Source organism: Antedon mediterranea, chromosome 10, assembly GCF_964355755.1.
Source record: "Antedon mediterranea chromosome 10, ecAntMedi1.1, whole genome shotgun sequence".
NCBI classification, from domain to species: Eukaryota; Metazoa; Echinodermata; class Crinoidea; order Comatulida; family Antedonidae; genus Antedon; species Antedon mediterranea.
In genome coordinates this window covers 12,739,104-12,752,303 of record NC_092679.1, presented here as the reverse complement: position 1 = coordinate 12,752,303, position 13,200 = coordinate 12,739,104, and the positions used below count along the sequence as shown (strand labels likewise).

The following is a 13,200-nucleotide window of genomic DNA, read 5'->3' as shown; positions in this document are numbered from 1 at the left end:
GAACAAATAAAATGAAGGATGGATTTATGTCTATTTATTCATTCTGGAATTAGCAATTTTGGCTTATAGTAAAATCCCAATTTTCATTTTTGCATCTTAAGGTGTACAATGATGTATTTTTGTTTTTAAAAGTGAACAAAGCTTAAAATAAATGCTAAATATATTCATTGATGTTCCACTTTTTTTTTAAAGTCAGCTTAAGTCAACAAATGTACTTTTGTGCAGGGATCCGTGCAGGGGTCTGGCCCTAGTTGCCTATATTTTTTTGTACCAGTAAATTAAAATTTAGATCCCATTTCATCGTATATAATATCCATATAACATTAGAGAATTTTGTAAATTGACAGTGTAAAATTTAACCAGCAATCAATACCACACACAATGTACTGGCAGTCAGTTTTTTTTTGTAGATATGTTTCTGAGCAAGAATGAATTTATGACAGTACGAAAGTACTGTAAATAACATTAACATTTTGCTCAATATCTTTATAAGCTTCATATTTTTTTGTTTAACTTTTTATTCAATTTGTATTAATTGATTATAATAATAATACCGAAAAAAATGTCTTCATCGGGCCTTCCCCTGACGTTCGCATTGAATGCAAAAAAATATTGTTAGTCGTGTGTGTTTTTGCAGAACATGTAGGCTACAATAGTATTGTTGTTTGCTAGCGCCCCATGGTGTGTCATTTCCGGAAAATTAAAGGTGCCAATTATCATGAATGTGTGATTGTTCAACCCCCTTAAAATATTCCTGCAACTGCCCTTCTTTGTGTTTATGTGACTATATTTGGTGTCCAAGCAACATGGCAATTGGCAAATATTCTTAAATTGTAATATGATATACTTCAAATCAGGAAATCCCCTCAAAGTTTATTTTGTATGAAACAACTCTGAAGATACAGTACAAAATAAGGTAGTTTTATCAAACGACTCGCATTTGAATCAATATAATCATTCAATAGCATATTGTCAAAATCGTGTTGAAATACATACAAATCTATCCAATAAATACTGTAGGAATTCGTCCTTTTCTGAATTCACTCTTTTCTGCTTTCAAGAGTATTAAAATATATTATTCATAATTACACATTTGCATTGAAAAACTTTAGAATCAAAATGTCATCAAGTACAAGCTTGCCAGGAGCAAGCAATAGGCCTGAACAGTTAAAACTGCTCTTGCTCTAACAAAAAGACATGCTATTAATGGGCATCAAGCCCAGGTCTCCAATGTCTAAGCCTGAAGCCTTTATTCCTCATGACAAACATTTCGGTTAAAAAAGAAATAACAGTAAAAATATAGTAATATAGTATTTCATAAGCAAAAATTGTTTATTCTTGAAACTTTTTAGGAATCCTGTCACTCTCTGATTGTGTGTGTTTTTTCTTGTTCCTTGTCCATGTTTATATTTTTAGGTGCCATCTGGAGACAAAATAATTGAATAAAAAGTATTTGTAATTGAAATGATTAAAATATATACTTAATTCTCACCAGAGTTAAATCTCAAACTATAATAAATAGAAAATACAAACAAATAAACAGAAGAAACAACTTGCATATTAGACTTTATTGATTTTGTTTAGACATTATTACATTTCCACTTATTTTCCATTTTTATTCATATTAAAAGATTAAACATTGATTGTCAATAGAATCTGAAAAGTTTACAGAGTCAGAATGTCTTAGTTTTATATTTTAGACATTTTAATTAATCATGCTTTTGTTTTTATGAGAGGGCTTATTGGTTATCTGCGTTTGCTGGTTTGTGTCATCCATTAACAAAGTTCAATAAGGAATTTTAAAAACAAAATATGTTCATATTGAATACACTTTTCCTCTAATGCTTGATGTTTTGTAAAAATAATGCACACATTAAACCAGATATTCCTTGTCTTAAATATATGTTACATTACGTTAGGTAAATTGTGATAAAAAGAGAAAAACAATGTGTTACCAAAGTAGCTCGTGTTGAATGACCTCGTAGACGGCGCTTAAAAACAGCAGTCGTATGAACATTGTGTATCTGTAGACCTAGCCTATTAATACAAGTCGTATGAACATTGTGTATCTGTAGACCTAGCCTATTAATACAAATCGGAGAAATATAGTTCTTCTATTGTTTTCCCTTCACAATAAATTATTATAATAATTTTTCAAAATTGTAACCGTTTAAAGATGAACAAATTATAGCATTGGTCCATAGTATTTAATTTTACATAAATTCCTTTTTGAGAAAGTGTCTTAACAATTTCAAATTAATTATTATAACTTTAAGTTTAAACAAAAGGTATCGAAAGTTATCAACTTCACTGTATCATGCTACCATTAACCTTTCATCGTTCTAAATTCTACGTATTTTCATCTCACTAGTTCTCAAAGAATAGTAGTGCCCTTTCCATTTATACCACACCACACCTGTTGCAAACTGATCGGTCTGACCACCCAAGTACAATCCATTCAGATTTGAACTATGACAGTCCGCATACCACCAAGCTCCTTTGAATATCCCAGCACATGATAATGTAGAATGCGTGTCATGATCTTGGTCAAACGTTGAAAACTGTTGATTGTTATGAAATGTCAGAGAATTACCTAAAATAGAATTACAAATAGTTATTAGAATTCTTGTGCATTATATATAGTCCAGTCAATCTAATGATATACCCACCAAAAATTGCAATATAGTAACAAAGCTAGTATTTTTGAATTCTATATAATGTGTAGAACGACATACTAAAAGTCACCGAAAATCCAAGCATTGGGTCAAGGGTCAGAGGTCAATAAAGGTCATTTTAAGTCAAAATTAATATGCCCCATTAATTACATATATTTAACCATTTAAAATACATTATATACAAGTGGGATTTATGTCATCCGAAAGCTTATTAAATTTCCTATTCTGTGATATCAAACTTAATATAGGCCTAGTCATAACATTTTATTTAGAATGTCATTTTTGCGGAAAAACACAACATAATGTGTCAATTTTGGCTAAAAATTTTGTTTTCGCTGTAAACAACAATGGTATATACACAGGGATACCCTGGGGTGAACATTTCAGTTCAACGCGATACACATTACCAGTTCAAGATGCAGATTAGTGACATCTCCGTTCCTGTTGCTTCTGTATGATCTACATTCCATTTTTTCCAGATGGCATTTGTGTTGCCATGGTTACAGTATTTATATTGGGATGTATAAGTATTTTAACGATTTTTTAACCAGTAGAAATACAAAGATGTTCAACAGCAGTTTGACAATGACCTCCATGTTGTATGACATTCGGACCATCTGGGCTGGATTGTCAACAGACCTGGTGATTGAAAAGGTTTCTATGAGAAGTCTCAAAGAAAACCAGAGGTTTGACAAGAGATATAGGAATGCGTACATCCAGACCAAATCTGCGCTGAAATGTATGTAATGCCTTGTAATAGTATCAGGGCGTTACTCCAGCAGCGGCCAACATAAGACCTTATGGCCACACGTCAGGAACACAATGGCAATTGAAAAATCCATTTGGTTACGACTCAGAGACTTCATACCATTGACATGGGAGTTACTGCAGGTGACTCGGAATATTAGCATTGTGGTAAGCATTGAATATTTTGGGCAGGAAGTCTTGCAATGTATTCAAGATCCTGGCAATAAAGTCATACAGTATGTGTGCATCAATCCTACAGTTACAGAGGAGACTCGAGGAATACTTTCAGCTAATAAACCAACATGATGCCACGTGGAAACAACTTCTTCTGAATAGTCTAGTACATCCAACTCACTGAATGATGTCCAGTAGGCCTACATTTTAGATGGTAGTGCTCTACGGCACAGCATTCCATGGAATAGTGTAGAGATCTGTAAAAAATATTGCTCTGCATAGTCTTTGATAATTATGAAAGCGGCTCATCCACCAAAGACGGCGCACATGGTAAGGCGGGTCAGGTGGTAGTGTCCCTGTATATTTTATCAGTGACATGTTCCACAAAATAGGATCACTTTCTGTAACAAACAACAATTTATAAATCTTCGTAACTAGTATTTGAACAACATGGCAATGAGTGAATGCAGCTGCTGATGCAGATATTCTTTTGGATAGTACAAAAAACCATTGAATCAGCAAACAGGAAAACATCTGTCATTATCCGATGACACGGATCTACTAGTGCTCCTCTGCAGTCAAGCATTTAAAGGGGGATTCTGGGTTTAAAATTGCTTTTAAATATCGTTTATTTATTAAATAAAAAATATCATAACAATATAGACATGTCAGAAGTAATAACGAGAAATTAAAAAAAATTAAATTTCATATATATTTTAGGGTAAATTCATGAAAAGTCTGTTTTTCAGCAGCTTAGGGAAGCTCATTAATATTCATGAGCTATTCACAAAATCACGTCATCAGTGGATTCCGAACTCGCGACGTCAAGCTTGTACGTTGTGTTCTCTCTCCCCTGTCAAACGACGACCACCCGACCATTGTGAAATACATTTTTTGTAGATTTTCTAAGCTAGGCCTAAAGTGTAATAATAACAGTAGTAGCATATATTTATTTGACATTTAATGAAATACAAAATTTAGTACAGATTACGGAGTCATAAATTATACTATTTTTATACCTCGAATAGTACAGATCGTATATCGGCTTCACGTACTAGGCTAGGCCTAGCCTAAATCATTTTATTCATGGGTGAGAGCCATTTCTGACTAGGGATTCCATGCCACGATGGCTACGTTAAAACATTGGGGCCATCATTCATGGGCCTAGCTAGCCTATTACTAAACGATTGGCCCATAAATAACAAATCAGTGGATTCCAAACCCATCCTATCAACCAAACTCCTAAAAAATCTAAACCTAAAACGTTCTACAAAAATCGGCTGTAAATATTGAGGCAAAACAAGGTCCGATCGCCGTCCGCACGTATGTTGTCCCGATCGTCTAATAAGTAGGCCTAAAATAGGCCTAGTTTACTCTCCAAAAAAGCGGATACTGAATCAAGCAAGTAGACCGGTAGTAGGAAGGAGACCTAGCCGATCCGGCCCAGTTAAAAATTGAGCTAGCTAGTGTAGTAGACCCTATGCGAATTGATACTACCAGGCCTTTTACTATAATAAGCTACACTTGTTAAAATTAGCAATACTTATGTTTACAAATATTCCAACTGTCTCTCATTCGAGCTATATTATCTATACCATTCCGGTAGGTCGAGTCGACCTTCAATCAAATACTGTACATCGTTCATGTTGTGATTATAGACGGGGTATACTCGACCCGACCAGTTTGGTATTGTATACTGTATCTGCTTATCACGTGACGATGCCATGCATGGGCAGAGAGCACGTGTATCGTCGTCTCGCTCGCCTCGCTCAGCAGGAATGTATACGTTACGCTTCATTGACTTTGAAGGCTTTCTTTAAGTCAGTGCGAAAATCGGCAAACGTAAAGTGCAAACTTATCTAATTTTTCAGTTTTGATGGATTTTCATAGAAAATTGACTTTATAAATGGGAAGACCGACTAAAATAATTACATCAGATAAGTATAATTTTACAAAAGTAATTGATATGGTTAATGATAACGAGTCGTCGGAAGATTGACCATTTCACGAATTTCCTATTCTGTAACCACAGTGTGATTTTGCCGTAGCTGCACTTGTAATCTGGCCTCATTTCACAGCCTTCGTTCTGCTTCACTGGGCGCTTATATAAATTGAAACTTTTACCGTTCAAGAGACAAACAAATATATTTTACATTTTTTACTATTCATTTTAAACCCGGAACCCCCCTTTAAAACATCTTGTGATATTCTTTAGACTGGAGCTGAGATGCTGGACTATCAAACTGGTTCAAACAGTACATTTGAGAGACATCTGTGATAACCTTCTATTTGCTCATGCGATACTGGTGACACAACATCCAGAGATTTCGGAATTGGAAAACAAGTGGCTCTAAAAAAAGCTTGTCATTGCACTTATTTCTGACATTATGCTGTTAGTCTTCAGATGCAAACAAGGGATGACATTGTGGTTGCTAGAGAAAATGGGTTAGTGCGTCTGTACAATGGACTGACTACCTGGACAACGTGGAATGCCTTTGACTCCATCCCATTTACAAGTACAACCTCGCATATCGATTGGGGATGGAAGATCAGATGATGGAAACATGGTTCCTCTACACACAGACTTAAAGCCAGAACCTGCGTATCTCCTTGAAGCATTCATGGATAACTAGAAATACATGTGGTGAATGCAATGGCATTGCACTGTACTAATACCCGAACAAAAAAGTGATACTGATGACATATAAGTTGTGAATCCTTTTCTATTTGAAGGATTAAACAATATCATCCCACACGGAGCAATTCAAATAAAAAGGTCTGGATTAAAATGATCTTACAAAATATACAAAAATATCACAATATACAGTACAATATAACAAGAGTCAAAGTTCAAGAATTTAAGAGTCGGATGGCAACTGGCAAAGACGAATTTCTTTTCCAGTTTGTTCTACATGCCGGGCATTGAAAGCGACGCCCATGAAGCATGAGCTCGAAATCACTGAACAAGGTATGGTTAACATTTTTTAGAATAGCTCTACTTTTTTCTAGAGTTTGCATGTCACAGAAGGAAGATAAGCTACGAAGTTGACAACCTATTAATTTAGAACTTAAGTTAACAATTCTTTGTAGTGAGTTTCTCTCTTTGACCCTAAGACTAAAAAACCAGCATATAAAGGAAAAAAGTTAAAACGTTCTCAATAAAGAAATTATAAAAAACCATGAGAATTACTTTATCGACATTAAAATGGTTCAGCTTCCTTAACAGATAAAGTCTCTGGTGTCTAGCTTTCTTTACTATTGCCTCTGTATTTAATTCCCAGCTGAGATTGTCCTCAAATATAGTACCTAGGTATTTAAAGGAATGGACAATATCGCTGGTTCGTCATTTGTGGGGGATACCAGAGGGCTGCGTCCTTTCTCCTTCCTAAAATCTACAATTATCTCCTTGGTTTTGGTCACATTGAGTTCCAAGTAGGAGTTTCCAAAACATTGGATAAAACCATCTAATGCGGAACCATGACCGTCCTGTGAATTTTGAAGAAGAGACAGCAAGACAGTGTCGTCAGCAAATTTGAAAAGATGACTATTGTCCTGTTTGCTCCGACAGTCATCCGTGTATATAATATATAGGAGAGGAGAGAAGACGCAACCCTGCGAAGATCAAATACTTTTCATTACATACATTCGTTGATACTAAAATTATCAAAAATCTATCTAAAGTAAATCATGAGTTGATTCCAAATTATCAAGACTCATTAATTAATCAGCAATAGTACATACCGCTAATGAATTTCAATTTTCTTCTAGCTAGCATCATTTGTCCTATTTCATGACGATACAATAGGTACAGGAAAAACATTATTTGCATCAAATACTTCCAAAATATAAATATAATATATATAAACATAATTTAGTTTTACGCTATTTTAAGAAAATTTGAGTTTTTGTAAAAGGTCAATGACCTTTTGACCTCTAGTTATGTATAACTGTTGTATTGTTTTTTTAATGTATATTATTAGTAGAATATATATACTCTACACATTTGGTACTAAAGCTATTTAGATATGATTATAAAACAATGGATTATAGGCATAAACGCTACCCCCTACCCCAAAATTGTTTACATTTGATCAATTTCAATAAGAATAGTACATCATTACTTTTAAAATTCTTCTAGTTAACTCATGTTTCCTTTTTTATATATCGATAGGTACAGATAAAACACAATTTTGATTAAATGCATATACAATTATGGCACAATATTACAGTTAATCATTTTTTAAGGAAAAAAATGAGTTTTTGTAAAAGGTCAATAACCTTTTGACCTCTAGTTATATAAATAAATGTTGTATTTTGTTTTTTTAAATTGCATATTAGAAAGAAATATATATTCTACACATTGATATCAAGATTATTGAGATTGGATTATAAAACCACAAGTTATGGGTATATGTTACCCCCTACCCCAAAATATTTATGGAATAATCACTATATAGTTGTTGAGATTACGTAAAAAATAATGTGTTCCAATGCTTCAATTTTCGGTGACTTTTAATATGTCATTATAAACTACATTTGGAATGAAAAAATTATTGTTTCATTACTATTGCAATTTGTGGTGGGTTTACCTCTAAATATCACTAGATTGACTGGACTAATATATAAGCAGAGAGACATTGTTCACTATAATATTTCTATGATCTAAGTTATTTTATTTATTATAAAGTGTACACGCATCTGTATTCTCTTGTACAATATTTTGTGCATGTCAGTCAAAAATAAATATTTTAAATGATATATATAGATCATCTTTTTAGATATTGGACAATACTACGAAGTATTATCTGCTATCATGCTAATATGTGGATCATCATGGAAGTAAGACTAGTCTAGTTTAGTGGGCCTATACCTACCTGCATTACCACTGTAGTTACCACATATCAGTTTGTAGTTACTTTCCTCATCACCTATTCGGAAGTTGTCGTAGTGAGCATAGGCAGATTCTCCCTCAAAGGTGGACATGTCCACTCTTAATTCAAAGTGACCATCAGATGTAAGGCGATGAATGTTATCATTACCAAGCCAATGCTCACTATTAACATTCCCAAACCCTGCCTTGTATGTTGCCCAATTTCTAAAGAAATTCATGGATCCATCTTCTCGTCTTTGAAAGACCTTTACAACAAAGGTTTAAAACAAAAGAAACTGTTAAAATGTAATAAAATGCTGATATCTTAATGGCAGGATTTTGGAAGATTGAAATTATGTTTAATAGTATTCGTATCAATTGCACTGTAAGCCTAAGGTGTCACTGAAATGTTTATTTCAATCTACTTGATACTCTTAAATTAAACATAAATAGCCCCAGTCTATTAACGTACTATACTGGTTTAGCCTTACTGTCCATCCGCCTCCATTAGTGTCCATATCGCAGTAAACACGGAATGGTTCACCTCCATCATGAATGTTGATCATGTAAGCACCACTTTTGGCTTTGCTGTTGCGCTCAAGTATGTTGGTGCAATCCTGTGGATAACCTTTGAAAAGGTTTACAAAAAAATAATAGTCTACATAATAGATATTGTTGGATCTTTAATAAATAAATAAATAAATAAAATAAATAAATATGCCAGTGTCTCACTAGGTAGGCCTACGACTAAACTAAAACTCCAGACCTCGCTAAAACTTTAGGCTGCTAAGTGAAGCCTCTAAAACTATATAATTCAGTCCATAGAGATATTTCACTATTTCAGTCTAACTTTAAGCTTCTAAAGTAAGCCTTAAACTAGGTCTCACTCTAACTTTGTAAGTCTCTTAATCTCAGTCTAACTTCAGGCTAAGTTGTTCTTGTGTTTTACCCAACAAGCTACATATCACAAGTGAACTAATCACTCCACAAGCATACAGCATAGTAAGTTCTAATTTGCATAAACTACCACCTGGTTAAAGATACAGATCAGTGATTATATTGTTATTGTTATATTTTAAACACACAGATCAACTTGATATTTGGATTAGCACATACAAAAACATAAAAGTTCGTGTTCGACAATATTATGTTATGTAATCTGTTTATTTGCTAATGTATTTGTATATTTGGACACTTAATTTGTAATATTAATTGATTTAATTGATGTTTCTGTTAGTTGTTTTAAAATGTTGTATTTGTTAATCTGAGGCGCCCTGAAGCTAAGATGGTTCCATCTTGTAAGGCGCCTCTGTGTAATATACTGAATAAAAAAAAAATAAATAAAAAAAAAAAAATATTAAGTTCAAACACTAACCTTATAACTATCTTGTAATGCATTTGAACAGACCTACAGTATGACTATCTTGTAATAAGTTTGAAACACAAAACTTTTATGTCGGCCTTATCTTGTAATAAGTTAGAATTTACCATTTAGGACTGAACTTATTACACTTGTAATAAGTTCAAACACGGACTTAACATTAACCTTTATGACTTTCTTTACAGTATATGATTTTAATATTTTTCTCTTTGAAATAGTGTTGAATAAAAACTATTGTGGAACGGCGTAAATTAAATACAAAATGAGATGATGACACAAATATGAACTAAATATAACTATTTAGTCTATATCCCTCAACAACTCTAGGATATACATATATATTATAAAGAATGCCATACCCTTTCTTTTTGTCTCATCGCCACATCCATTTTTTATAACAATTAATTGAGAAACACCATCCAGTTCTTCATTCTCTACAACATAGCTGAGTGCCAGAGTCACCACCAGTGACAGTAGGAAACATCTTCCTAGCATCTTTTCCACCTTCACAGTCACCAAACTACCTGTCTGATATATAAGCCGGGAGTCCTGTCTTAATATCAGAAAGCCGTAATCAATTTATGGAAGGTAGCCCCAGTCAGCTCTATTTATGTATCATTTTCAGCTGAGAGTTTCCTAGCAGTCAAGTGGGCTACATAAATGGTTGATTCTAAATTAGCATTTGTAAGCACTTTGTGTAATACAAATCTATTATACAAACAATACAATCCGTAAAACATGGAAATAACTAATAAATAAAACAAATAATATCCAATGGAATATCATTCAGTACATCAGTATGTATGCCTATCCGATAAGTCTCAAGTTGTTGATATATACAAAATGTCAGTATTTTATACGCACATGTGCAGAATGAATTTCGTACTTAAACAGTGTATTGTAGTTGGTGCATCATAATAACGAAAGACCACTATATTGTTTTAAATGCGTTTGCGATATGGAAAACAACATAAGCCGCAATGTCCGCCTCAATCCTGGGTGGTCCTTTCGGATATAAATAGAAATATCCACTGGCCGATCAGTAGCAGCATGAGGGGTAGGCCTAGTATCATTCGAGTTCATTTCAGATACTACAGAGTGCACATTTTAAGCTTTTTGTGCGCTATTTTCGACATTGTTTCTCAACATGCCTCGTAGGAAGAGGTGAGAGAAAATGTAAACAAAAATATTTGGCACAACAAGCCAAACATGAATCATGAGCATCATCTGGGATGGTGTCTAGCCCCGGGGGGATCACGTGTATATAAACCAAACAGGTGGGTGCCGCAGCCACTTCAAGACATGAGGCACTTGAGCTACCTGTTTTACTGAAAAATACTGTACTACGGACTTGAACTACCATTTACCAAAATCCAGTGTGCTCTAAAAAGACGGCAGAAACAAGGCCACGCCAGAGAGGGCGCAATATTTGTACTGGTTCCCGGCATGATCTGCGCATGGCCAAAGAGACATTGCAAATTTTGACAAGTTTATCGCGCGTCCGCGGGGGGTGCATGACGATGCTGATCAAGAGTGGTCACAGTTGAATGATTTTATCCTAGGCCGGCATACTATATTTCGTGTTCTGCTGATGTGAAAACTCTATTCAAAGGTATTTAGCGTTGGATGGGCCCCACGATGGGACTTATATAGCCGGGCTTATAGCATCCAGTATGCTAAAATCCCTGCAAAATTTTGGGATAAATCCTGACATTTTGACACGGGTGGGCGGGCCAGGGACTTAAACTACTAATTTCACCCTCTCATTTCCCACACTTGTGCTACCAACTCTCCATATTTTCCCACACTTGTGCTACCAGGCCCTCGAAAATATACCTGTAAATGCGGCACCTCCCCGTATGGAAATATTTAAGAGTGAAGTGAATTTTGATAAAAAGGGGGCCAATATGGGAAAATAATCGTCTAAGGGTGTCCTAGAGAGGTCCTTTTTTCTAGACGCACGGAGATAGCATCTGAGGCGTTTTGGCCAGTCGATTCTTGTCATACAATTATCTAAATATAGTGGGTTTTATAGACCATATTTAATATAGGCCTACGGAACTGTTTTCTTTTGCGGCAACAGCCTAAAGCCTGTTTTCCCGTCGACGAAACGTTACGACTAGCTGCGTTAAATTTTCAATTCAAACGATAACGATGATCGAGCCGGACTGCAAATTTTTACACATTTTTTACGCGATCGTTAATGGTTTCTTGGTTCTTTCGACGTTGCTGGGATACATGGACGTAAATTTCTCTACAAACTATGATGACGTAATTAATGTATGAACTATTTGATTGGTCAGTCAGTTTTACCGATCGTAACATTGAAGTTGAACTCGGTTCAACTTTGACAAAAAATTGAAGATTTTAACGATTTTTAATGTTGATTTGTACCCCCTTTTCCTGTAAAATCGTTGATAAAATCATATGTAAATGGGTGCATAATATATTATACATATATTGCCTGTTAGAGGTGAAATATAAGATTGACATCCCCAAGGGAATGATATTATGTTTGAGGGAATATATATAATATATATAATAATAATATATATAATTCCCCGAGAACATAATATCATCCCGAGGGGATGTTAAATCTTATATTTTACCGATATAAAAGGCGATATCTGTTATATTACGTAGCCAACAACAAGTAGAATATCTGCTGGGTCGGGTAGCTAGACTAGGCCTCCTTTTTGTATTGTATGTAAACAAGCTGCCTAGACACCTTACCTTGCGAAGAATAATATACAGATAATTACTAATTAATGATTCCTTGGCAATAAAATATTCACTAGCCTAGGTCGTTTAAATAATAACAGAAGAATTTCCATCAATAAGCCTACATTATTAATAATAATATTATCAGGTAGGCCGAATAAATAATAATTCGTCTTCTTCGAGCCGAATCACCGGATGTTCAGTGCGTCGCGCGTGTACCGGTTGCTACTGTGAGTATTAACCGATCACAAACGGTCTCACCACATTAAAAAAACTCCTCAAATCCCACCTTTTTAATTTTCACTATCATCATTATCTTTTGTTATTTTCTTAGAGGCCCTGCATTTTTCGCTATATTAAATTGAACTCTACTATTATTATTATATAATACTGTATAGATAACTCCATGATTTTCTGAATAATTTTAAGTTGAATAAAAAATATTGGTAGCGTCCACAATGTTCGTTACTGTGGCTTGTTAAAAACATCCAACATATAAGCATACCATGAAATAAAACACATTTCATACTTTGCACTTTTGTTTATATTTCAGAAATCCAAGAATAACACTTGATTATAATTTAGTACTGTAATTAATTCGGTCAATAGATTATAACAAGTTTAACAAGTCT

At 34.3% G+C, this 13,200-nt stretch overlaps 1 protein-coding gene across 2 annotated transcripts; it reads right to left on the bottom strand.

Moving 5' to 3' along the window:
* Window positions 1–1,564: 1,564 nt before the first annotated feature.
* Window positions 1,565–9,061, bottom strand: LOC140060185 (ficolin-2-like). Of its 2 annotated transcripts, none has more exons than XM_072106282.1 (3): window positions 8,939–9,061; window positions 8,471–8,732; window positions 1,565–2,593 (listed from the first exon to the last, which is right to left on the bottom strand). In XM_072106282.1, exons 2-3 carry the CDS (start codon window positions 8,703–8,705, stop codon window positions 2,343–2,345), a joined length of 486 nt encoding a protein of 161 aa, XP_071962383.1. In that variant the 5' UTR covers window positions 8,706–8,732; window positions 8,939–9,061; the 3' UTR covers window positions 1,565–2,342. The 2 variants fall into 2 exon arrangements, with proteins under 2 accessions (XP_071962383.1, XP_071962382.1); XM_072106281.1 differs by having other exon boundaries at window positions 8,958–9,029.
* Window positions 9,062–13,200: the final 4,139 nt, after the last annotated feature.

Coding starts and splice junctions, on each gene's coding strand:
- LOC140060185 (XM_072106281.1), bottom strand. CDS start 8,984: ATGGACACTAATGGAGGCGGATGGACA. Junction 8,733..8,957: donor CTAATGGAGGCGGATGGACA/GTAAGGCTAAAC, acceptor TTTGTTGTAAAG/GTCTTTCAAAGACGAGAAGA. Junction 2,594..8,470: donor TAACTACAGTGGTAATGCAG/GTAGGTATAGGC, acceptor ATTCTATTTTAG/GTAATTCTCTGACATTTCAT.